The 14,891-nt window shown below is 47.1% G+C and overlaps 2 protein-coding genes across 4 annotated transcripts; one reads left to right on the forward strand and one right to left on the reverse strand.

Moving 5' to 3' along the window:
- Positions 1-1,958: 1,958 nt before the first annotated feature.
- LOC143337701 (beta-1,3-galactosyl-O-glycosyl-glycoprotein beta-1,6-N-acetylglucosaminyltransferase 4-like) lies at positions 1,959-6,211 on the reverse strand. Of its 2 annotated transcripts, none has more exons than XM_076757412.1 (3): positions 6,000-6,207; positions 5,847-5,897; positions 1,959-5,190 (listed from the first exon to the last, which is right to left on the reverse strand). In XM_076757412.1, exon 3 carries the CDS (start codon positions 5,167-5,169, stop codon positions 3,868-3,870), a length of 1,302 nt encoding a protein of 433 aa, XP_076613527.1. In that variant the 5' UTR covers positions 5,170-5,190; positions 5,847-5,897; positions 6,000-6,207; the 3' UTR covers positions 1,959-3,867. The 2 variants fall into 2 exon arrangements, with proteins under 2 accessions (XP_076613527.1, XP_076613528.1); XM_076757413.1 differs by having other exon boundaries at positions 3,389-5,170; positions 6,000-6,211.
- A 2,016-nt stretch (positions 6,212-8,227) lies between these two features.
- On the forward strand, positions 8,228-14,877 carry LOC143337748 (3-hydroxy-3-methylglutaryl-coenzyme A reductase-like). Of its 2 annotated transcripts, none has more exons than XM_076757564.1 (20): positions 8,228-8,348; positions 8,848-9,051; positions 9,162-9,273; positions 9,382-9,469; positions 9,605-9,689; positions 9,794-9,899; positions 10,012-10,118; positions 10,207-10,326; positions 10,471-10,604; positions 10,703-10,989; positions 11,089-11,246; positions 11,326-11,520; positions 12,011-12,169; positions 12,255-12,412; positions 12,500-12,605; positions 12,701-12,871; positions 12,963-13,103; positions 13,214-13,372; positions 13,567-13,721; positions 13,930-14,877. In XM_076757564.1, exons 2-20 carry the CDS (start codon positions 8,890-8,892, stop codon positions 13,982-13,984), a joined length of 2,658 nt encoding a protein of 885 aa, XP_076613679.1. In that variant the 5' UTR covers positions 8,228-8,348; positions 8,848-8,889; the 3' UTR covers positions 13,985-14,877. The 2 variants fall into 2 exon arrangements, with proteins under 2 accessions (XP_076613679.1, XP_076613681.1); XM_076757566.1 differs by having other exon boundaries at positions 11,092-11,246.
- The last annotated feature ends 14 nt before the right edge of the window (positions 14,878-14,891 follow it).

Below are 14,891 nucleotides of genomic sequence, written 5' to 3' on the forward strand. Positions count from 1 at the left end.
GATTCTTCACTTGTATGAGTTAATTTCACACCTTGGCATGTGTTCATATCATCACTTTGAGACCAAGTGGAGCAAATAATCATTGTCAAGTGTCTCATGTATATTATTATTGTGAGGCCTCATGGGGAGAGCTGGTTTCTTGCTGCGGTTGCAGAGCGAATGGCTAACATGCTAGCCGCGCTAGTGCTAGTCAGTCATTTCAGCTTCGATTCTGTTTCAAAGGTGGCTAAATCCCGACTGGTGCATGACTTTGGCAGGATGTGGTGTGCTCATAGTAAAAACTGATCGACTTCTAAGACCTTTGCAGTAACACCGAAATGGAATGGGACCGTCTATCTTCTGTACTGCAGAATACCATGTGTGCATGTGGCCGTAGCTTAGCGAACACACGAGATAGAGTTGTAGAGGTATTGTATACAAAGCTGTAAGACTGGTTTGACATCAGCCACATTCTTAGAAAATGTAAGTGAAGGTTTTACTGAAGTCTAAACACACACGTCCAAAGCTACTGCGACTGTGTCTGCTAGTTACCCACTAGCTAGCAGCCATTTGTGGTTTTATGTGAAGGGCAGGTTAGCTGGTGGCAACTCAAACCACGTGTAATATCTGCAAAATTGATTTTCACATATGTAGCATGTAAAAAGAGCTTTATGACACCAGGATGCAGGACTCTAGTGTGGAATATGTGGTATATTTATGCGATTATAGTATTTTGCGAAGCGTCCTGACAGCATACGTTCTTGTTTTCTAAGTAAAACGAGACGATCGCGTTGAAAGCTGGTGCAGCTTTCGCTTTAGTTTGTTTATCACAGACCATAAACTCGAGACAGACACCTGACGCTGGTGCTCACAGGTGTCACACAAACCAGAACTTGACCTAAAATGAATCATTTACTAGAACCTGATGTCCCCTCAGGGCTCTGACAGAGCAGCACTACATGTGACTAACTTGTGGTGAGGAGGAGACTCCCTCCAAGCTAATTCAGACATTCTGAACGTGATACGAAGGTGTTAGCAAACACCCCTGTGCGTGGTCACAGATCGGTTAGATTGCCTCCTCGTTTGTGGTCAAATGAGCTGGCGCTGTGTTGCATTCCTGAGGAGAACGTACTGCATGCATACTCCAGCGTTATGTTCATGTCAGTAAGTCCACGGCTTCTCAGCCAATTAATCATGTGTTCTTCTCATATTTTTAGACTTTTTCTGCAACCCATTGCTGACTGTGTTAAAACATGTCACACAGTGAATGACGTTCAGCTCTAACTGTCAAAGTGTGACCTTAATTTACAGTCTGCAGATAATTTAAGAAGTGCGAGGTCGAAGGGAGGAGCCTTACATTTCATATCTCACATTCTGGTCTGCTGTTTTGTTCTTCATGACAACAGATTCAGAATCAGATGCCTTTATTAGTCTCCCGAAGGAGAAATTCCATAGTTCACGACACAGAGGAGAAAGTTGACCTGCACAGTTTCCTCTGACCCATTGTTGAATATTTTTAGAGTACTTCCTGTTTCCCTGCTTATCTGCAGTGGCAAACACACAAGTTTGCCACTGCCAAGTTTTTTTTTTTTTTCAAGTTTTGTTCCATTCAGTGTTGCAATGGCTGCGTAATTTAAGACTGAGTAAAAAAAAAAAGTCACACTGTGCTGATGAAACCAAGACGGTTGCTGACACACACATAAAAATACCTAACAGACAAACCCGAGCCTGTGAACGCAGTCGCTCATGCTGAGACCGTGCGGCACAATCGTCTGTCTGTCAGCCTAAAGTGCACATGCAAACATCAGACTAACAGATAAGAAGATAAGAGGTCAGCGGGATGAATTGTTTCATGCTGTGGTTCTGTTACCCGTGAAAGTGATCAAGGTTAGTCTACCGTGCAGCACAAGCTGGAACGGATCACACGTCTTCACAAAGGGACATTTTCACTCATCGTATCAGAAGGAAATACTTCACAATAACAATAATAATAAAAACTTTATTTACAGCACTTTTCACCATGTTTCGTGTGGTTGAACCAGGCAGGATGAAATCATGACCGAGGCGAGTAAAACCACTTAAAATAATCTAACATAAAAAGTCATGAAACACCAGATGATAAAGACGAGATCAACCACCCCGATCAAAAACTTATCAGACGCTCTGTGCTCTCCTCTGGTTTTATGTGTTTAGTCGATCTGCTTTCATCAATCTGTGCAAAGCAAGCAGCGTGTGACTCATGTAAGTTTCCAAAGTGCCGTGCAGCCGTTTGTAGCAGTGGCCGACATGAAGAGGTGAAAGGTGCCGGTGACTGGCGACATTTTGACTCATTTTCTGGCCTGAGGGGAAACTTAAAGTGCGCCTCAACTCGTGCTTTGGTTGTGCAGGATGACGTTCGTGCAGAGTTTGACTCCCTTTACTCACATTAAATATGAGCTCAAGACGTGGAAGCTTGAAAGATCCAGTGAACAAGAACAGACAGCGGACTTTCATTTAGGTGGGAGACGTTTTGAAATGAACAATATTTATTTTAGCTCCATAATGCAGCTAATTTACTGCTGTTATTAAGTTACTACATTCACTTCAGTGTGTGAATTTAAATGAATGAGTGAATTAAATATCTTTCTAATCCTTGTTCCCAGCAGTTCTTTTTCACAGTCTGCAAATTCAGTGTAAAGAAAGTAAATACACAAGATGCCTTCATAGAAAAAGACTGATGGCATGTTATTCTTTGAAGTTATAAGAATAAAGTTTGAGCTGGTGGGACTTCGTGGAATTCATGTAGTGCTTTTGCCACTTGCTTGTCTGCATTATGTCAAGGTCACTGATGAGCTGCTAATCAACACAGCCAACGCACTCACTCGACATTCATCTATTTATATGACATCTGACACGAATACGCACACCATCTCCATATATATCTCCATATATTTATAGCTCAGAGGAGATTGGTACCTGGAACCAACACTGACATATTCAGAAGACTAAAGTCTTCTCACAACCTCAGATGAACTGGGACTGGATAAACTTGTTAGATCATAAACGTAACCAGTCATTACCTTCTAGTTACCTACAAATATAAATATGTTTTCTGATTAAGTGCCTATTTCTTCTGAAGTAAGTAGTTTTGATGAAAAGTGCTCAAAGTAAACTATCTGATTTATCCTGAGGAACAGAGACGCTGTTTCTGGAAATTCCATCCACCAATTACCTGTACAGGTGAGTGAAAATGTGGTTTGTAGTCATTTGGGTGAACTGGCCCTTCGAGGTGCCACAAACCTCTGGCACCTCGTTCATGTCGGCTTTTAAAATGTAGAGTAAAGCCTCTGAAACTGGCTGAAGCAAGACTGAATGTCACTAAAAGGAACCATTTCTTTGACACCGTGTTTTAATAAACTTTTTTTTTTTTAACCAAATATCACACGTTTGGTTCATGAAACAACAGAAGAAAATGTTCCCCTGAGAACTGCTTAAAGATGAGATTAAAGAGATTTAAGATTTTGTTCAAACAGCAAAATCCAGATAGAAAAATGTTATTTTCTGTGATAAAAAAAAATAAAAAAAAGCCTCATGTTTGATGAGACATGTTTGAGTTGTGGAATAATCAAACACCCTGCAGGGCTCCGATGGCCTCTATCACCTGCACCCGAACAGCTGACACTGAGGTCCTGCTGCTTGTTTGTTTGTCTGCTGTTTGTTTGTTTGTTTATTTATTGCCTGGTTTGCTCTCTTTGGGCTCTGCTCTCTTTGGTTTGATGTACATGCATACTCCTGTTTGTCTAAACCTCAAAAATCTGAAAAATTACTTACTGAAAAATGACGAATCAATCATCAAACTGTTGACCGACCAAGCGATTGATCGAATGATTGCTACTGCTAGCTTTTAGGCTAACCCTTTCGGCAGCTATTGGATGCCAGTGATTGGAATAACTTCTGTTTTTTCTCCAGCCTCTCCTCAAGGCACTGAATGCAAACAGGGTCCACTTTGGGGTCGAACTTATTGGCGAACCAGTGACCGTAGTTTAGTAACCAACGTAACTCCGCTGCACCGAAAATACAAACGCTGCGAATGTGTTGCCCTGAGCACGGGGGGTAAAGGCTCTCCTCCAGGTACTGCCACTTCACCAGCCTGGTCTTACTCATCAGGTCAGTGACATCGGGCTGGGATCTGGGCACCTCGCCGGGTACACCCTCCAGCCGCACAAGGGTGGCCCAGAAGTGTTCGTCTGGGGAGTAGGTGTCCTCAGACCAGGCCAGAAAGTCTTTCACCACGACCGAGTCGTCCATGAACAACACAAAGTCCCGTGACAAGACGAAGTAGGCGTTGCCGCAGAAGATCTCGATGCCGTGCGGTGGCGGGCTCTTCAGCTTCTGCGTTTTCACCGGCAGTTTTTGGTATTCAAAGCTGGCGTCTTTCAGCTCGTAGTGAAAGGTGAACCTCTCCCTTTTGGAATCGGTGGGTCGGCTCGTCTCCAGCATGTTAGCCCCTTTTAGTTTCTTTAGTTCTGACACCAGCTCGATGTTGGACCTGAGGGGGAAATCCTGGCCGCAGAGGTTGATCACATACTTCCACTTGACCTCTGACAGCAAAAGGTCTGACAGACAGTTGAGATCAGCTTTCAGGCGGCTGATGCTTGCATAGTAGACAGACTCTCGCCTGGAGGCGATGAAGACGTTGGGTAAACAGCGCGCTACACCCTCCATGGCTGAGATGAACTGAGCTGAAGACTTCTGATCATAGTGGATGCAGTAGATATTACTGGGTGAGTACACCGCCTTGATGAGCCTCTCTACCATCCACGCAGATTTATGCACAACCAGTGAATAAGCCAGAGGAAAGTCTTTCTCCTCCTCTGAGACACACATGTCATCATAACCTCTGGACTTTAGGAATAACGGGCAGCTTGAGGTGAGGTTAACCAGGCTTTCATCTGTATCCTCCAACACTTCCTTCCTCCTGATGATCAGAGATTTACCCACCTCCACCGGGTCCAGGTCATATATGGCCGAACAGTTAATACTGTATTTGTGAAACGTCTGAACGTCATCTGGACTCGCTGGGGGGAGTGAAGACTGAGAGATGTAGCTGAACTTGATGCTGATTAAGAGCAGGACACAGAGTGTCAGTAGTGACAGGAGTGAAGGGATCAGCTGTCCTCTCAGTCTCAGTGATGGACATCTCGTATTCATTCTGTGGTGAGAAGAAACACGCTGAAATGAAACAGAAACCATAAATGTGGATTTCCATTACAACGACGGTTATAGATAGTGAAGGTGGAGACTGGAACAACATGTGTGGGTTAGATTACAGCCTGAAACGCAGAGCATGATCCTTTTTAATTTACAGTGCAATTTGGGAATATCGTGTAGAGAATAAGGCGTTTACAATGTGGGAATTTAAAGGCAGGTTAAACAGGTAAAACCAGATACTTGTTCTACTGTGAGCATCCTGGAGACAAGTGTCTGAAGCTGAGACCTGCTCCTCAGAGCTGCACGTGCTCTGCACAGCTTGTGATTTTTGCTTTGGATGCAAAGTTGAAACTGTTTGAAGTTAGTTTACTGTCAGAAGATTTATGAAATGAAATGACTCATATTTGAGTTTTGATGCTCAGTGACTCTCAGTGAAGTGACTGTGGTGTCTGTTCGTGACATTTTCCCAAAATTCAGCTTTATTGCTCACCCGCTCATATTGTACCCCGTAATATCCGAATATGTGCTCAGTAATTAAAATTCTTCCAGTATTTTTTTTTTTTTTAAGTTTCCAGATTGTTACTCTCGTTGGCTAACTGCACACAGTTAAATTGGGAGTATCTGGCGTCCAGACCGACACATTCAGCCTACTGTGGGATATTTAAACGCACGCTCACCTTGGTCCAGACGCGGGTGCCGGTCAGCCGAACGCCTCACCAAGTCACACCCTTAAAATAGGAAACCCAAGGATAAATTCAGATTCCACACACCTGTTTCTGTTCACATGCAGTAATGAATCGTTCTGGAGCAAAAACTTGAGAACAACGTACCGAGGTCAGGGGATGAGAGTGGAGTTGTCATTGATCCTTCGTGCCGCTCCACCTTTTACGCGCGGCGGTGCGACATCTATTGACATGATCAACTTGGAGCAGCTCTCCGTTAATCGCAGCCTGAGATTGAACTGAACTTGGTTGTGGTTAAGCATAAAGATGATGAAGAAGTCTGCCTGCCTGCGCTGCTGTGTCTCGTCATGAATGTGCTCAGAGGACGGCGCTGCGCTCTGACAAACAACCCGGAAAGGGGGAGGAACTCAGGAAGCAACGAGCTGCGCTAATTACAGATAATAGGTGCACAAAAATGTCATGTGTCACCACCTGTGTTTATTAAAGAGCACCACGGTATGTAGAATTTTATAAGAGTAGATACACAGTGCGAGTAAAGAACCGGAGCTGTGCGCAAATGACAGATATCCCCTCCCAAATATCCCTGCGTCTGATTAAAGGGTGAATGGAAACCCGTGGCTGGAGTCATCTGAAGTCACTTAAAGAAGACAGAAGTTCAGGTTCAAGGAACACGCGGCACTCAGGACAAACTCAAGGTTCAGTCCGGTGAGACTCGGCTCTCCAAGGATCAAGAAAAACAGAGGAAACATCTGAGCAAAAACAGAGTGTTTGATTGTGGCAGCAGTCGGGTCCAGTTTATCGAATAAAGAGGAAACATCCACCCAGTGCTTCCTTCCCTCGACAGTGGTCAGTAACTGTCTTTGTGGGAGAGACAAACAGAAACCAGAGGTTAATAACGTTTTAGTAGAGAACCCAGCCGTAAACTGAAAGGCCTTTCACAGTCAGTGGCACAAATGTATAGATTTGAATTGACTGAAAAGTTTAACTAAAGTGGGATTTAAAAACAACCTGAATGGCTGGAGGTGTGAGAACTGACTCACCAGCTGCATTTCAATACCGTCAAACAGGTTCTGCAGGCAGGGGCGTAGCACAAAATTCTGGATCCTGTACAAAAACCTTTTCTACCGCCCCTCCCGCGTCAACGCTCAGTGATTCCAGTCTCTCTGTGGCTCCTCACCGCCTACTCACCCCCCCCCCCCCCCCCCCAGTCCTGCACCCCCGGCTCGCTCCAATGGCTCAAGATGAACATTAACACAATTTCAATCATGAGTTTTTCAAATTCACTTCCGTGTGTCATTGCAAATACTTTTTGAGGGCTGGAATACAATGTTTACAAATTTGACTTGGGGTTTGGCAACTTTATTTCCCTTGTGTAATGGGCGGCTCTGGTATTCATTCGAAGAAGAAGAATTGTGTGTTTCTGAAAACTTTATGTTGGCTAATCTCTATCGCTGTGTTTTAATCAGGTTTAGTGATTGTTTCCTCAAGCAGATACATTAAAGGGCAAATGAGAGAAGCATTTTTAAGCCAATAACCAAATACATTCAACCAAGAAGTGTGTGTCAAGTTAGCAGCCTCTGCAAGGTCACTTCAGACCACAGGTGAACAACACAACTCAACAGGGGAGGATCAGAGAGGTAATGAGGTGTAAATAAATCCAGAAACTGCATGATACAAAGATAAAACAGGGGTATGAATTTGTTATATATAACTCAAGTACCTATAGACTCCCAGAAGAGCAAAACAATGTGACACTGCAAGAGACGACACTGTGGAGCCAGTTCATCATCTAATGAACGTCATCTGCTTTCCAGTAACAGTGACAGGACATGCCTAATTTGATTAAACTGAACTCAGAGAGTAAATCTAAATGCCAACATCCCGTAAAGACCACAGTGAAACATGCATCAGTCTGAAACATGAAAATGCAAGGCTACATGATCTTTATTAAGACAGAAAGCGAGCTGTTCAACGTGGCTGTGTGACCCAGTTTTTGTACGTATTCTCTTAATCCATACAGGATTAATAGAATACATTTTGAATATTACAAACTTTGTTACTCAGAAATTACAGTGTTGTTGAAAGTGAAACCTCTGCACCGAGAATGTATTTGTGAACACCAAATTAATCCATTAATAATATGATAACAATTTACAGTCACTCCCCATTTTTAACATCATTTTATCATTTTAATATCAATTTTTTTTAAATAATATTGACAGAACATATCCACCACTTTTATTTTAACAAATAATAAAAAATTAAATAAAAAAGGTCATTTTTAAAACTTCGTTTTGTCTGCGTTACCACAGCCGTCACTTCCGCTTCACCCTTCGCCACGCCCCGTGACGCGATGGAGTGACGTCAGGATTACCGCAGCGACATATTGGTCTGTTGCATCAGGAAGAGGTAGCGATAGCTAGCGAAGCGATCCGTGGAAGGGATATTAACACCATGGAAAGGACTCTTTGACCACCGTGACACTTACACTGGGAAGTACGTGAATTTAATATTTTTAGTAGAAGGTAACTATGAAAGTGTTGAAACACGGAGGGACGAAACGACCTTGGTGACACGGTGAATGAGTTGGTACGGGTGTGACAGCTAATATAGCTAATGCTAGCAACGCTAACAGTGTCCTCTTCGATAACTGTTAAAAACGAAGCTAATGCTAACCAATGAAAACGGTAACTGTCGGCGTACAACCATGCTACGAGTCACACCCCTCGTCTTAAACGCAGCTCTGTGTTTAAATGTTACAGACAGGACCTGAGTGAGATTTTTAGCTAAACGCCTCTTTCACGGCTGTTAGTTAGCCATGAAGAAGTGGTCGTCTTACAGCTTTCGTGAGGCGTTTGATAGACATGATCACATAATTCACAGCAGCGACAGTTTGAGACAACACCTTCAATCCCAGCCTCGAAAATGAACTGGATCACATCCTGTCTCGTTGATGGGAATGATGGGATGACGTCCTTCCCCTTTCACTTTACAGGTGAGGCTGTGACCTTAGGTAGCAGGAAGGCATCCTCCAGCCATGTTGGCTCGTCTGTTCAGGCTCCACGGCCTGCTGGTGGCCTCCCACCCGTGGGAGGTAATCGTGGGCACTCTTGCTCTCACCGTCTGCCTGATGTCCATGAACAGCCTGGCAACCGGCAGCCAGATGTGCAGCTGGAACGGGTGCCCTAAAGTGGAGGAGGTGAGTCCACCTGTGTTGTAGGCAGGGCAGGTCAGCCTGAATGTAAGGAGGAAGAGGAGCTGCTCAGGTAGCGTCAGTAAGACGACATGTGTGTGTCTGTTTTCTTCCAGAAAATCCACAGCAGCGACGTGATCATCCTCACAGTCACCCGCTGCATGGCCATCGTTTATATCTATTTCCAGTTCAAGAATTTACGACAGCTGGGATCTAAATATATACTTGGTCAGTGTGATTGGATGTTGGCGTGTTCTTCTTCATCACTCAGCTTCATCATGAAAATACCACGCACAGTATACCTATCCTGTCAGTGTGCCTTTTCTTTTCCTACAGGAATCGCGGGGTTGTTCACAGTATTTTCCAGCTTTGTTTTCAGTACGGTGGTCATCCACTTCTTTGGGAAAGAGCTGACAGGTTTAAAGTAAGTGTCCAAAGCACTGACACGCACTCACTGCTCAGCAGGGAGTCTAATACAACTAGTTCACCGGTTTAAGACAGTGTCGACAGAAGCTGACTCCGTCATTCCCAGATTGACGCTTGTCTCTCTCCCCTGCAGCGAAGCACTGCCGTTCTTCCTCCTGCTCATTGACCTGTCCAAAGCCTGCGCTCTGGCCAAATTCGCCCTCAGCTCAAACTCTCAGGTAACATCACTCTTAGTGTTGGTGCAGGTGTGAACTGTTGGTTCATGTGAAGAATGTAACTGAGGTGTCGCTGACTAACGCTAAGGCCTGTGTTTGGTGTACAGGAGGAGGTGAGGGACAACATCTCGCAGGGCATGGCCATCCTGGGCCCCACCTTCACCCTGGACGCTGTGGTCGAGTGTCTGGTCATTGGCATCGGCACCATGTCAGGTTTGTCTTCTCCTCCTAAGCAGCGACGGCGATGTTCTGAGCGTACTTCAGTATTATGATGAAGGTGAGCTGATGGGAAATGAAATCAGCTCTGTTTTCTGTTGTTTTCCAGGTGTGCCTCAGTTAGAGATCATGTGTTGTTTTGGCTGTATGTCTGTCCTGGCCAATTACTTTGTCTTCATGACCTTCTTCCCTGCGTGTGTCTCCCTGGTCCTGGAGGTAAAGACAATATGTGACATTTGGGAGAATTGTTGCCTTTTAAAATGTGAGAAGAGAGTTTTGTGCTCATGCGTGTTTGTGTGTGTAGCTGTCGAGGGAAAGCCGTGAGGGTCGTCCGATCTGGCAGCTGAGCCACTTTGCCCGTGTGCTGGCTGAAGAAGAGGACAACAAGCCCAACCCTGTGACCCAGAGGGTTAAAATCATCATGGTGAGAATCTTTATTCAGCTCAGTTGATTATTAATCTGCATACGTGGTGCTAACAGCAGTCTAAAGGTGACTTTTTAAGAAATGAGAGTAGGGAAGCATGTAAAGAGTCTAACTGGAGCATCGGTTTCATGATGTCCTCCTCAGTCTCTGGGTCTGGCCTTGGTTCATGCTCACACTCGACTAGCCGCTGAGCATCCAGGTCAGAATCGCACGGCGGAGGGACCCATAGTGAGGAGGCTGGAGTCAGACGGCACCATGCTGCCTCTGAAGCTCACCAGGTAAAAGCACTGAAAGAGGAGGATCGCTCGCTCCATCAATACATTCACCTGTTCTTGACTCTGGAGCTGTAACCTCCTGACGTGTCTGTCTCTGTCAGCGTGCACCTGGAGCAGGTGATAACCCTCGGCCTCGCCCTGCTCCTGGCCGTGAAGTACGTCTTCTTTGAGCAAACGGAGACAGAGTCCTCCCTGTCCCTGAAGAGTCCCATCATCGGCTCTTCTCCTGCTCAGAAGCCCTGGGTGGCAGAGGACTGCTGCAGGAGGGACCTCCCCGCCCCGAAACCCCAGAAGATCATGAACGGTGCTGTAGCAACCAGCCCCACCTCCTCAGCTGTGCCAGAGTGGAAACCTTCCCCCGAGGCTGAGGCGACGTGCGGGGAGAGCGGTGAGATTATGTCTGCACTGACTGATGGGAAAACAAGAGCTCTGATGTAACTGCTCGTTGCTCAATGTGTTTTTCTCCTCCCTCCCTGTTCCTCCTCAGCAGAGGTGACTCAGCCTGCAGCAGCCTCAGGGGACGACGGCCACTGCGCTTCATGCTTTGGGGATTCTCTCCCTCCGACACCATCCGTTCCTCAAAGCAGCTGTAATCCAGAGGCCCGGACGCTGGAGGAGTGCGTGGCCATCCTCTCAGACCCTCAGGTGAGCTGCCGGAGCGACAGAAGAGACCTTTGGTTCTGTGTTTGTCTGAAGGTTTAAGAACTCACTGGTTTGCTTGCAGCGGGGCGCCCGTTTCCTCAGCGATAAAGAGGTCATGAACCTGGTGACCTCACGCAACATCCTGAACTACAAACTGGAGGCGGTCCTCGAGAGTCCGGAGAGAGGCGTGGCCATCCGGAGGGAGATTCTGTCACCCAAACTGCCTGTTCAGTCTGCCCTGGCTCATCTGCCTTACAAGGACTTCGACTATTCAAAGGTATCCTGATCACTCACCTTCCCTCAGGTATCAGGTAGATCGACCTCGAGGTGATGCAGGTGGGACACTGGGTGGGGAGGGGGAGTTTGAAAGTTTCCAGACAGTAACTGACAGTGCCTGCTTACTATCCCTTTAAATGTGTTCATTGTTTAATATTAGAGTCATGTTTATGGCCTTTGCTCAGAATATTAAATGCAGAATGATGCTCGTGGTGTCAAACAGTGCTCAGATATACACAGTGAACACAGTTTGAACACAGCGCAGGTATGAGTAATGCCAGTAAGTAGACACATCTGGAATAAACAGCTGGAGGTATGAACACGTGCAAACATTAAAGGCTCGTGGTCTAATGTGGGCGGCTGTGGCTCAGGAGGCAGAGCGGTCGTCCACCAATCAGAAGGTCGGTGGTTCGACTCCTGGCCGCGGCAGCCCACGTGTCGAAGTATGCGTTGACGTTGCAGCTGCATTACTTCGTGCTCTTGTCCCGCAGGTGATGGGCACCTGCTGTGAGAACGTCATTGGCTATATGCCGGTTCCAGTGGGAGTGGCCGGACCTCTTCCACTGGATGAGAAGCAGTTTTACATTCCCATGGCGACCACAGAGGGCTGCCTGGTAGCCAGCACCAACAGAGGATGCAGGGCGCTTTCTGTAAGTGACGTGTGTGTGTGTGTGTGTGCGCGCATGTGTGTGCGTGTGTGTGTGTTGTGCTGACTCTGTGGTCTTCCCCGTCCAGCTGAGCGGGGGCTGCCGCAGCAGAATCCTCGCCGACAGCATGACCAGGGGTCCTGTGGTGAGGCTGCCCTCGGCCTGCCGGGCCGCGGAGGTCAAAGTCTGGCTCGAGACCCCGGACGGATTCAGCGCCATCAAAGAGGCTTTTGATCAGACCAGCAGGTCAGAAAACACGAGCACAATGGTTGAGCGTGTCCTTTGGCCACACGCTGAAAATGTTACAGATCATCAGTGAATGTTTGCTCTCAGGTTTGCTCGTCTGGAGAAGTTGTTGGTGGGCTTAGCGGGGAGGAACTTGTACATTCGCTTCCAGTCTCAGACAGGAGACGCCATGGGCATGAACATGCTGTCCAAGGTATGAGCAAGTCTTGCATCACAGTTTGAACGCTACCTTTGCTGTGTCCTCCGCTCAGCTCACTCCGTCCTCTGCGTTTGTCTCTGTGCTCTCAGGGGACCGAGCAGGCTCTGCACAGACTGCAGCAGCAGTATCCAGACACGCAGGTGTTGGCCGTCAGCGGGAACTACTGCACCGACAAGAAGTCTGCTGCCATAAACTGGATCATGGGCCGGGGAAAGTCTGCAGTGTGCGAGGCCACCATCCCCGCCAAGGTGGTCCGGGAGGTAGGCACAACTAAAACCAGCCCTCAGGGATCAGACCTCGCTTTACTCCAGCGTTTGTTTATACTAAAGCGGCCTGTTTGTGCGTCTGCAGGTGCTGAAAAGCAGCACGGCGGCTCTGGTGGAGCTGAACATCAACAAGAACTTGGTGGGCTCGGCCATGGCTGGAAGTATCGGGGGCTTTAATGCTCATGCTGCTAACATTGTAGCAGCCATCTACATCGCCTGTGGACAGGTGAGGGATCGCTCAGTGTGTTTGAAACTTTCACTATTCAGCAAAGACTCCACATGGTTCAGCGTTATCGGTGCGTCACCTCACTCACTGAGCGATGCTGCTCGTTCCAGGACCCGGCTCAGACCGTGGGCAGCTCCAACTGTATCACTCAGATGGAGGCCGTCGGTCCAGAGAGGGAGGACCTGTACATCAGCTGCACTATGCCCTCCATAGAGCTGGGCACCGTGGGAGGAGGCACCAACCTGCCGCCACAGCAGGCGTGTCTGCAGGTAACGTCACCTGCACTCACTTTTCACAAGTGGATTAGGAACGTTTGCACACAGGTGCTGAGTATAAATTCATGAAAGAAATAAAGCTACGGAAATGATCCACTCGGAGCTGGAGGAGGGGGCTGTGATGGATCCGACCCTTCTGATTGGTCACCCAGCTCTCTGACGCACATGAACTCCATCTTTGTCTTTAGATGCTTGGCGTCCAGGGAACCAGTTCCAACGTGCCGGGCGAGAACGCCCGCCAGCTGGCCCGCGTGGTCTGTGCCACCGTGCTGGCGGGGGAGCTCTCCCTGATGGCCGCTCTCGCTGCTGGACACCTCGTGAAGAGTCACATGACCCACAACAGGTGAGATGTTTACCTCACGGTCTGTGTTGTTTACTAGTTTTTTCCCAGTATTTGAATACATTTTGATATCGTGTTAAAATCAAACAGATCTACAGTCAGCTGCTCAGGTGAAAATCAGCTGGTCCACATGTTTTTTTACACTAATATTGTGTCAAACTTTAAAATTCTAGCATCATGATAACCGTATGTTTCTGTTTCTGGCTCTTAGATCTAAAGCAAACCTGTCAGAAACGCCTTCGTCACAGTCGGAGGAAGCTGCCTGACGTGAACCGTTGACCTCGCCGTCAGTCGGACTGAGCGGGCTCTCCTAACAGAGGATGACCGCTGAGCCGTCCCCTGACGACGTGGACGCCCAGACCTTAATAGACTAACAGACTACTAACCGGACCCTGCATGGGCTGAGGACCACGGCCAACAGGTGCTCGCTTTGTGCATAAAGACTTTTTGGGCTGAGCTGTTTCGGTTACTTATTTGTGCCATTTGTCTGCCGCTGACCATGGCAGTGGTCTGTCGGAGCCTTTATTGTTGTTGGCGCTGATCTCTGAGAGGGTTTGGATTGGTTCAAATCCGCCGCGCTGCAGAGTCCTGAACGAGTATCCCGTGCCTCGAAGAGTCTGAAGGCCAAAAGCGCGCAGCTTCTCCATCTATCATGCATGAAGTGGAACGTGTTGTGAGAGACTGATTTGCACTTGCCAAAGCTCGCTTGAGACGGCGCTGTTAAGTTTAAAACGCCAACTTCCTGCCTGAATGTAAGCGGTGCTGAACGGCACCAGTATTGTAGGATATCACTTTACAACCTTTCCTGTGTCGAGGTGCTGCTGTATACTGTGTATACTGTAGGACTGGGGCTGCTTCTTGGAGGAAAACTGGAAATCTAAGCCATATTAACCAGCTGAATAAACTTATGGTTCACTGTTCTACACGTGCAGCGGCTGGAGGATTGAGAGGACGGCTTCAGGCATCGCTGACCAGAACACTGCAGCCTCTCGTTTTGTCCTGTTCAGGCAGCAGTGAAGCTCAGACGTGGCCTTACGTTCAGTCTGTGGTGGAGAAGTTGAGCCTCAGCATGTTCTAGATAGAGTATTCGATTTTAAGTTATTCATTTCAAATGATTGTATTGTTTTATTTAAAAAAAATAAATGATCATGATCATGTCCCTCCTTTGTCTTT

The sequence above is a fragment of the Chaetodon auriga genome, chromosome 19 (genome assembly GCF_051107435.1).
Source record: "Chaetodon auriga isolate fChaAug3 chromosome 19, fChaAug3.hap1, whole genome shotgun sequence".
Classification (NCBI taxonomy): Eukaryota; Metazoa; Chordata; class Actinopteri; order Chaetodontiformes; family Chaetodontidae; genus Chaetodon; species Chaetodon auriga.

What these genes read in the sequence shown, in the direction of transcription:
- LOC143337701 (XM_076757412.1), bottom strand. Translation starts at nt 5,169, where the DNA reads ATGAATACGAGATGTCCATCACTGAGACTGAGAGGACAGCTGATCCCT.
- LOC143337748 (XM_076757564.1), top strand. Translation starts at nt 8,890, where the DNA reads ATGTTGGCTCGTCTGTTCAGGCTCCACGGCCTGCTGGTGGCCTCCCAC. An exon ending in CCCTCAGCTCAAACTCTCAG is followed by an intron (nt 9,690 to 9,793) that starts GTAACATCACTC and finishes TTTGGTGTACAG; the next exon opens with GAGGAGGTGAGGGACAACAT. An exon ending in TCTACATCGCCTGTGGACAG is followed by an intron (nt 13,104 to 13,213) that starts GTGAGGGATCGC and finishes TGCTCGTTCCAG; the next exon opens with GACCCGGCTCAGACCGTGGG.